This window comes from Nematostella vectensis, chromosome 1 (genome assembly GCF_932526225.1).
Source record: "Nematostella vectensis chromosome 1, jaNemVect1.1, whole genome shotgun sequence".
NCBI lineage: Eukaryota > Metazoa > Cnidaria > Anthozoa > Actiniaria > Edwardsiidae > Nematostella > Nematostella vectensis.
The window spans coordinates 16968901-16979565 of NC_064034.1; the positions used below are offsets into that span (position 1 = coordinate 16968901).

General features: G+C 40.5%; 1 protein-coding gene across 1 annotated transcript; it reads right to left on the reverse strand.

Moving 5' to 3' along the window:
• Nucleotides 1–1355: 1355 nt before the first annotated feature.
• On the reverse strand, nt 1356–3965 carry LOC116620784. The gene is made up of 2 exons (XM_048728416.1): nt 3468–3965; nt 1356–2530 (listed from the first exon to the last, which is right to left on the reverse strand). The coding sequence occupies exons 1-2, from the start codon at nt 3589–3591 to the stop codon at nt 2280–2282; spliced, it is 375 nt and encodes a 124-aa protein (XP_048584373.1). The 5' UTR covers nt 3592–3965; the 3' UTR covers nt 1356–2279.
• Nucleotides 3966–10665: the final 6700 nt, after the last annotated feature.

Genomic DNA, 10665 nt, shown 5'->3' on the forward strand with positions numbered 1-10665 from the left:
TTAACCCCCTATAGCTAGCCCTTAACACCCCTTGCTAGCACACAACACCTCTAGCTAGCCCTAAACACCCCTAGCTAGCCCTTAACACCCCTAGCTAGCCCTTTACACCTCTAGCTTGCCCTTAACACCCCTAGCTAGCTCTTAACACCCCTAGCTAGCCCTTAACACCTCTAGCTAGCCCTTAACACCCCTAGCTAGCCCTCAACACCTCTAGCTAGCCCTTAACACCTCTAGCTAGCCCTTAACACCCCTAGCTAGCCCTCAACTCCTCTAGCTAGCCCTCAACTCCTCTAGCTAGCCCTCAACACCCCTTGCTAGCCCTCAACACCCCTAGCTAACCCTAAACACCCCTAGCTAACCCTAAACACCCCTAGCTAGCCCTTTGCACCCCTAGTTAGCCCTTAACACCTCTAGCTAGCCCTTAACACCCCTAGCTAGCTCTTAACACCCCTAGCTAGCCCTTAACACCTCTAGCTAGCCCTTAACACCCCTAGCTAGCTCTTAATACCCCTAGGTAGCCCTTAACACCCCTAGCTAGCCCTTAACACCCCTAGCTAGCCCTGAACACACCTAGCTAGCCCTAAACACCTCTAGCTAGCCCTAAACACTTCTAGCTAGCCCTTAACACCCCTAGCTAGCCCTTAACACCCCTAGCTAGCCCTTAACACCCCTTGCTAGCCCTTAACACCCCTAGCTAGCCCTTTACACCTCTAGCTAGCCCTTAACACCCCTAGCTAGCCCTAAACACCCCCAGCTAGCCCTTAACACCCCCAGCTAGCCCTTAACACCCCTAGCTAGCCCTTAACACCCCTAGCTAGCCCTAAACACCCCTAGCTAGCCCTTAGCACCCCTAGCTAGCTCTAGCTAGCCCTTAGCACCCCTAGCTAGCTCTAGCTAGCCCTTAACACCCCTAGCTAGCCCTAAACACCCCTAGCTAGCCCTTAACACCCCTAGCTAGCCCTTAACACCCCTAGCTAACCCTAAACACCCCTAGCTAGCCCTCAACACCCCTAGCTAGCCCTTATCACCCCTAGCTAGCATTTAACACCCCTAGCTAGCCCTTAACACCGCTAGCTAGCCCTTAACACCCCTAGCTAGCCCTTAACACCCTTAGCTAGCCCTTAACACCTCTAGCTAGCCCTTATCACCCCTAGCTAGCCCTCAACACCCCTTGCTAGCCCTTAACACCCCTAGCTAGCCCTTAACACCCCTAGCTAGCCCTTAACACCCCTAGCTAGCCCATAACACCCCTAGCTAGCCCTTAACACCCCTAGCTAGCCCTAAACACCCCTAGCTAGCCCTAAACACCCCTAGCAAGCCCTTAACACCCCTAGCAAGCCCTAAACACCTCTAGCTAGCCCTTAACACCTCTAGCTAGCCCTTAACACCCCTAGCTAGCCCTTAACACCCCTAGCTAGCCCTTAACCCCCTATAGCTAGCCTTTTACACCTCTTGGTAGCCCTTATCACCCCTAGCTAGCCCTTAACACCCCTTGCTAGACCTTAACACCCCTAGCTAGACCTTAACACCTCTAGCTGGCCCTTAACACCCCTAGCTAGCCCTGAACACCCCTAGCTAGCCCTTAGCACCCCTAGCTAGCCTTTTACACCTCTTGGTAGCCCTTATCACCCCTAGCTAGCCCTTAACACCCCTTGCTAGACCTTAACACCCCTAGCTAGCCCTTAACACCCCTAGCTAGCCCTTAACACCCCTAGCTAGCCCTTATCACCTCTAGCTAGCCCTTAACACCCCTAGCTAGCGCATAACACCCCTTGCTAGCACACAACACCTCTAGCTAGCCCTTAACACCCCTATATAGCCCTTAAAGTTGGAAATTCTTTTGAGGAAAAAAAATATGTTTTTTCCCAGCTATGGGTCGGTCCGTATCGTAAAATACCGTGACCATGGCCAAAATCTGGCTACGGGCATGAATACTGACCTCAGTCACGGTATTTCACGATACGGACCTCCCAGCTGGTAAATAACATAACTAATATAAACTTCTTTTACAATCAATCGAAAAAAAAATCAATCATACAAGCTCCCCTACATACGCAGATGGAAATGGATACTTCATTATTCTTGGTATTCCTCTAGGATGACAAAATGGCGACTGTCAGAGACTCTTCAAAACGCTGACAGCTGCTCAGTCTTGAATCATTGTAAGCTCGCCATTTCTAGTATAAAACAAGCCGACAACAAGTCCTTGTTACAAGCAAACGTGTGATCTCTGACGACTGTTTTCACTGCCAGAGACTTTTCAAAACGCTGAGAGATGCTCAGTCTTGAATCATTGTAAGCTCGCCATGTCTAGTATAAAAACAAGCCGACAACAAGTCCTTGTCATAAGCAAACGTGTGATCTCTGACGACTGTTTTCACAGCATTGGCGAAGTAGCAACGCCACATGACGTTTTTGAGATCAACTCTCGTGTCGAAAAGGGCATAAGCGGGAGTAGAGCAACTGGCCGAGGGGATAGCTGCTATCAGATCTCGACAATACTGGTCCCGATGGCTACGGGTGACAACACCTGTTGACAAATAAACATGGTCCAGATGAACCAATGACAGTAGGGCGATAAGCCGTAGTGCTATAAGCCGTAGGGGCAAAAAGCCGTTTGGCGATAAGCCGTAGGGCGATAAGGCGTAGGGCAATAAGCTGTAGGGCGATGAGCTGTAGGGCAATAAGCCATAGGACAATAAGCCGTAGTGCAATAAGCCGTAGGGCGATAAGCCGAAGTGCAATAAGCCGTAGGTAGATAAGCAGTAGGACAATAAGCTGTAGGGCGATTAGCCGTAGGGCAATAAGCCGTAGGACAATAAGCCTTAGTGCAGTTAGCCGTAGGGTGATAAGCCGTAAGGCAATAAGCCGTGGGACAATAAGCCGTAGGGCGATGAGCTGTAGGGCAATAAGCCGTAGTGCAATAAGCCGTAGTGCAATAAGCCGTAGGGCAATAAGCCGTAGGGCGATTAGCCATAGGGTGATAAGCCGTAAGGCAATTAGCAGTAAGACAATAAGCCGTAGGGCGATGAGCTGTAGGGCAATAAGCCGTAGGACAATAAGCCGTAGTGCAATAAGCCGTAGGGTGATAAGCCGTAGGGTGATACGGAGTAGGGCAATAAGCTCCCATGTCAAACCCTACGGCTTATTGCCCTACGGCTTATCGTCCTAGGGTTTATTGCCCTACGACCTATCGCCTTACGGCTTATTGGTCTACAGCTTATCGCCCTGCGAGCGTGTAGGACATTCAAAATAATTAGATGATTACGGCTAGCAGCAACCGAGCAAGGTCAGAAGATTTCCCGTACATAGCGGGTGTATAGCACCCTGAGTTCTGCCGATCTCCTTACTGTTAACGATCTAAATACCGTGTATCGGGTAATACATAGCGGGTGTATATCACTCTGAGTTCTGCCGATCTCCTCACTGTTCAACGATCTAAATACCGTGTATCGGGTGATACATACCGGGTGTATAGCACTCTGAGTACTCCTGTATGACGACATCTCCGTACCGGGGAGAGTTCCGCAGATCCCTCCAACTGACGAGGTTCCCCGACCACGTTCCGCATCCTTTTCCCATCTCGGTCATAATTTCAGCGGCAAAGAACTGGTCTTTCCATATGTCAAAGTTTGAAAGCGAGCCAACTAACGCTTGGCTTTTTTCAAACGATCCGCCTGAATCAGAAATTAATGGTTTTTTTTAGAAAAAGTAATGTATAGAGGACACATGCTATATGCAAAAATTTAATAATAAAAAGAACTCGTGCACAATTCTACTTGATGGCTTACTTTCGCGGATAAAGTATTCTTCATCAACGTAAAAAGGCCATTGTGCCTCTTGGTAAAATCATTAAATCTTCCACGTCGGGTCACACTCGTGTTATTAACATGGGATTATTATGTGTTTGCAAGCCCAGGCGCCCGTTTCTCAAAACTCCCGAGAATTCTCGGGCCCGAAAACTTTATTTTGCATTTTTGCTAAAAATTTCGCATGTTTTTCTTTTGGAGAACCGCTTTCATGTTTTAGAACAGTTTGAACTTTCTTTGGTTCGTATTCCAAATGATTACGCTCAATAGGGCTATTTTCGAAGTTTTGCTGAAGCCAGAAAGTTACCCGAAAAGTTTCGAGTGAGGTCCCGAGAAATTTCTTAATAGCGGAGCTAAGCGCGGCCGCAGGCCGCGCGCGTAGCCCCATAGGCATAGAAATATGGTATAGGTATGCGACTTGGTTTTTGTGGTCATCGCGCGGGTACCCTGTGGTGTCACTCGCCAGTCAGTCAGTCAGCCGCGCGACTCCCAGGCCCCACTCGGCCCCGAAATGGCGACTAAATACAAGCACGGAGCAAGGGAAAAAGTTCTTGTCGATTATGCGATGATTATTTATTTTGCCTCAAATTTTGTGACTTAAGGATAAAGTCAACTAGAGGAGATCTACTAACATTCATTCACGACAAGATTTATCTGGTTTTAGCTAGTAAATTTAAGCAAGTAACAGTTCACATTAAAAAGCGAAAAGAACCACAAGAAAACGATCAAAAAAACAATGCAAGGTGAGTTTCGGACGACGATTTGTATTGTCTATTGAGGATATGACAGTTATTAGGCTTTTTGTTGTCCTTTTTGTATGCTTTGAGAATGCGAGTACTTAATTTAGTAATCAAATTATTTGAGCATAACAGGTTTTTTTTTTGACATTCTCCGTTTTATCTATATTCTTGATTGTGTTGAATAAGATACAATACAACAAAAACTGGAATTCGTCTTTAATAAGACTTCTTCAGGGCAGATTGATTGTGTTGAGATATTTCATAAAGGCTAACCAATACCGTGTTGCATTTGTCAAATACTGCTAAAGAAGACCGTTATTGTCTTTATATCCTGTGCTCTTAGTCCTAAGAAGATACATATCCTTAGAAGATACAGCAGCTTTTTCAACTTACAAGAGAAATTTTCCTTACCGAGGATAACAAAAAAAACCTATTTTCAATATGTATTGTTGTTATTGTCAAATAGTTGTGGAAAATTAGTTAGATTATAAATGGCTTGATAAAAAGAATGTTTTGAAAGAAATAATAAATAATTGTTTTCACTCTTTTATGAACCAGGAACTACCTGAGGGCCAAGATGAATGCTAAAGACTGGAAGACATGAGAATTAAAAATCATGTCTTGAGGAGAACAGTAGGATGTTCTTATTCACTAGTCATTTGATACCCCCACACCCATGGTCCCAGGGAAGGGTGGGGGATTAAACTTTAATAAAAGCCTGTTTCCAAGTTAAGAGTCAAAAACAGTCAATACCACCACCCCTCTTGACATATTCTGGTTAAAAAGTGGTCTAAAACCCCACATTAACCCCTGACTTCTGCGGGACCATAAGGGAGGGGGCGCAAATGACTAGTTCATTACTATGTGATTCAGCAGTACACACTCATAGGTTTTTTTAGAACAAGATACTTATATAATATAAAACTAAAAACAAACTTTTGCTTTTTAAATAATAAATCTGTAAAGACAACAGTTTTCTATCAACCTAAAGATAATGGGAAAGGGGATAGAAAAGTACTGAATATAATTATCACATTATTGTTATTATATTTTTTTTTCAAACATTTAAGGAAAAGTCATATTTCTTCCTTTTTCTTCTCCCTGTTGACTATTTTTATGCAATTGATGCTCTTTGCTATTTCCCCTCTACTCCAAAAATAAATTAATGAACAGATTTGATTTTTAAATTAGAAATTTTTATTTATTACTTTCACTTATATTTTCTTTTTAGGATTTTCTTTCCAAGTCTCTTGCCCATCACATTTATTTTAAATGTTTAGATTTATTTCATTGGAATAGTTAGATCCAGGGTTTCTCAAAACACCAAAATATAATGCATTACTGGATGTATATTTGTAGATATTAATTCCCATGGGGATGGAAAATCACCACTTAAAATGGTACATTAAATCTTCAGCATTGCATCTTATCTAAAATTGTGTCTGACACTATATTCCATCTTTGAAATCCTGTTTTATCCATTGTTCTTCGCAAGAACAAAGCTTGTCAGAATGTAGCTTTACAAATGTACATTAATGGAACTTTTATTAAGGGGAAGGGTTTTTTTAGGGCAAGATACTTAAACTTTATAACACTAGCAACAACCTTGTTCTTTTTCAATAATAGAATTCTGTTCACATAGCTTGGATAGCAAAGACATGGCCTCTTTAGAGGCCTGTGGTAGTAAAAGGGTTAAGATAATGGGAAAGGGGAAATGTCAAAAAATGCTCAATCAAATTATTTTCATTACTGTTATATTTTTTTCACCAAACCTTTCAAGTTTAGTCAATTCACTTTTTCTTTCCTCTCCCATCGATTATTTTTTAGTCATTTGATATTCTTTGATTCCTCTCTACCCCAAACATAGATCAATGAAAGGGTTTGGTTTGAAATTAGAAGTTAGCATTTTAGCACTGTCAGTGATGCCTTAGATGTTTTTTTTTAGGATTTGCTTCCAAAATCAATCTGTTTTTTCTTCATTGCATTCATTTTGGAGTAGGCCACCAACAACAAGGCCACTATATGGTAAATGGTGGGTGCACCAATATGTAATGCATGAAAGGAGATATATTTTTGGATTTTAATTTCCAGACATTTTTATGAATATTCGGTCCAATGAAGGAGAGAATCGCCACTAAATAAATACATAAAAATTACAGTATGGCATCTAAACAGTCTAAATATATTATTTCAAATCTGTGGAATGCTGTTACATCCATGACCTATTCTGCACAAGGGCAAAGCTTGTCGGAGTATTGTTTTGATTAAAAAAATATATTTATAAACTTCTGTGATGGGACATAAGAATTTATCATTAGACTCTTGACAACTTTGACAGCCATATTCACACCAGGAATTGTGTTTGTTAACTTTGATGTACTGCATAATTTAAATTATTGAATAAGGCCTGGATCCATTTGGTTGGTATAATAAATAAATCTCAGTAAAGAGCAGGATCCTAGATCCCCCAAAAATACCTCAATCAGTCAACACAGAAGGTGTTCAATGCTGGCTCCGCTTTTAGGCAGTGCCTAAATCTATATATTATCAAGATTTATATTTCGAATCCTTTTTCTACCTTCCATCATCCAATCATCCATTTCATTGAGTATTTCGCCTGTTTTTATTTTGGTATCATAACATCGATCCTCTCAGCCGCAGCAAAACGTACATTGATTTGGATATTTCTTCTTCTATTCTCCGGTCAAAAACTCCTAACTAAAATCAGGCAAAAAGTCGCTAACAAGCATTGCCTGTTTAAATTCAAGAGGAAAAACAGTTTTGAGCGAAATAAAAGTATATAAAAGTGGACCAAGTGAGTGTTTGGGTTGCGTTACTTGCTGTCAAAAGCGTGTCTGTACTGTTTTTACCAGACATGCTCATTTGAAGCTCTCGACCAATCAGCGCGCGAGACTCACTGGTGTTATTTTATAAATTCTGATAAATACTAAAATTGAATAATTTCGTCAATAACATATCCAGCCTTAAATGTAGGGTGGGACCCTAAATTTATAATAGCTCTATTCATAATAACTTTATGAATAACTATGTATAACTCACTCGTTGTTGAGCGATATGGTGACTTTACAGGGGCTATCAAAATATATTTCCAAGGCACGATGGTAAGTGGCAGTTGCATAGCTGAAAACTGTTCGTGAATCCACAATTAGCTGAGACCAGAAGCACGCCGTGAATTTTGTGAGGGTGGGGAGGGTCGGGGGCTGAATGTAATTCGCAGTTGTACTTGTCTTGTACTGGAACAGATAATCAGACTGATTTACTGAAAAAATAATGAAAAGACATATTAGTATTTGAAAGATAAAAATTGTAGAAATATTTTTTATGGGCATTTGCTCGCTTATATGTACTTATAAAATTTAATAGAGTATGAAATACTGAAAAAAAACATGCTATGTCCATGTCTACATTATGCGTTATCTGTAAAATAGATATTATGCAGCTTGTTCTATGCAATAATTATTTCCATTTCCAAGTCATTTAATCCGCAGTGGCTCTGTACCCGACAGTCGGGACAGGTATTGGGTGGACTAAATGCCCGACTGTTTTCCATTTATTAAAATAACCCTGTAAATTGTCTTCCTAGTGAGTTCAAAGTATTCTATATTTGTTGACAAAGGGCAAGTGATTCTGAATTGAGCTTCGTTGTCGGTATTGAATGCTTTTCGTTGTCTGTGTCCACTTTAAAATAGGAATTTTAGTGACACAGGATTTTTCTACGTGTCTACAGCTTTCAATTTACGAAAGAATATTTCGGCAAATTGTCTTCCTATTTATGAGTTCAAAGTATCCTATATTTGTCAAGAAAGGGTAAGCGAATCTGAATTCAGCTCTGTTGTCGGTATTGAATATTTTTCCTTGCTTGTATACACTTGTATAATGCACCAGTCAATTAAAACCACGGCACCCCGACCCCATGCGCGTTACTTTCTCGGCCACCGGGGCCTGTGGAGCTGTTAAAACCCCCGATACATGGCCTCGGTGTTTTCCCATAACGTCCCACTATCGAAAGCCATACCTTTCTTTGAGCTGCCCTGTTCAGTGAACTAAAATTCGGCGGGGAAAAGCGTATGCATGCTACACCAACTTTCGGGCCCTCTCTAGTATTTTCAGCACAGGCTACCCCAAATTTAAAAATCAACAGACATCGATAGATAGAAAGTAAACTATATTTTTTTCAGTCAATACTATCAGAGATTTAAATTTGCACGCAAGTATCTTTGTTGAAAGATTATAATTTGATTACGCCGGGAAAAAACCTGGACAGCGTTAATTCCCCGCCCCCTTTCCCGGCCTGTTGAGGACTTATGTTAAATCCCCTGCCCCCCGGTGGACTACAGCTGTTAATTAAATATCCCGCATAACCGCGTTACCTCCCCGGTAGGTCTCGGGAGCGGGGGCGGGGGGGGGGGGTGGGGGCGGTCTGTCAATTGACTGCTACATAAACACTATTCCCGTTATTGTAGCAGATAAAATTCGTGTCACTTAAATAGCGATTTTATTTTATGTATGCAAGGAAAAACTTTCGATTCCGACAACAAAGCTCAAATTAGATTCGCTTGCCCTTTCTTAACAATAGGATAATTCGAACATACTTGGTTTACAAATCATTGGCTCATTTGAATAAATTGGAAACTGTCGGGCATTTAGTCCATTGAAGACCCGTCCAGACAGTTGTAGGAGATAAAATTCAGTGTCACTTTGATAACGATTTTATAGTGTATTAGTGTATACAAGCAAGGAAAAACGTTCAATTCCGACTACAAAGCTCAAATTAGATTCGTTTTCCCTTTCTCCACAAATATACAATAATTTGAACTCACAAGGTCGAAAATTTACTGTGATATTATCGTAAATTGAGAGTTGTAGCCATTTAGCACCATATTTAGAACTATACCCTGCGCACAGGGTTGACTGGGATACCTGAGAGGGCATTGTTTTGTGACATGTATGGCTTTGACTACCCACTTTGAATATGATAAAAATATTTATACAATTTTGGTTTTAATCGTAAATGCCATATCACAACACCGATTGGGACAAAAAAGGTAAGAGCATCATCTCTAAGTTGGGGGAGGACTCGAGGTGTGCTCCATGAAAGTAGAAGGGCTGATAGTCCTGTTTTTTACAGTGTAAAAATCTTAACAAATACTATTCCCGCAGCAGAGTTAGCACCAAAATAAAATCAAGGAAAGCTGAGAATGTGTTTTAGCATTGTTATTTCTTAAAAATTTCTTTGGTTCACTGCCCTCAATGTGCTATCACCTAGGGGTAAATTTATCTTAACACCCAAAGTGAGTCATATTGTGTAAACAATATAATTTTATTTAAATGTAATATTCTATTTATGTAAGAGCCAAGTCAACAACATTTATTTATTTCATTAAGTAAAATGAGAGGGCTTTAAAATATCCAGACTTGATTAAAATTAGAGCATTTACATATTTTCAAGATCAACAACACATTCAAAGTTAAAACAATTTGTTAGATTTTATTGAAAATGTAAAAATAAAAATAAAATGACATTTAATACGGGTATAAAGGTTTTTTTAGGAAATAACTCATCTTAAGAAAGCACCGAAATACCAAAAAGATAAGCACCAAAATACCAAAATAATTTTCATAGATTTAAATATCTTACACTACATATGACTACTGACATATTTACCTCTAAAGAGTTACCAAAGACAAAGTAGCGACTTTTAACTTTAGTACCACAGGCAGCCCAAGGCTACTGTCAGTGGTTTGTAAAGGAATGTATGGAGAATTTATATGTTAGCGAAAAAAATACTTTATCGTGAAAAATAAAACTTTAGACCATGTAATATTGTGTTTGAGTCTTCCTTTATTTCAATTTTGCCGATAGAATGTCAGTAGAGCGAGTTTGAAGCCCGCTACGAATTGTGTTTCTAAATATACTGTATATATTTTATATACATTTTCCACTGACAGAAGCCTTGGGCTGCCTGTGCTAGAACAAGATATTTGACGCTTATTGATGAAAACTGCTCGTTATTATAATGGAAATTATCTCAATTTAAGTTACACCTATGCTTTATTGAAATCGACATTGTAAATTAGATGATATGTCATTTAAT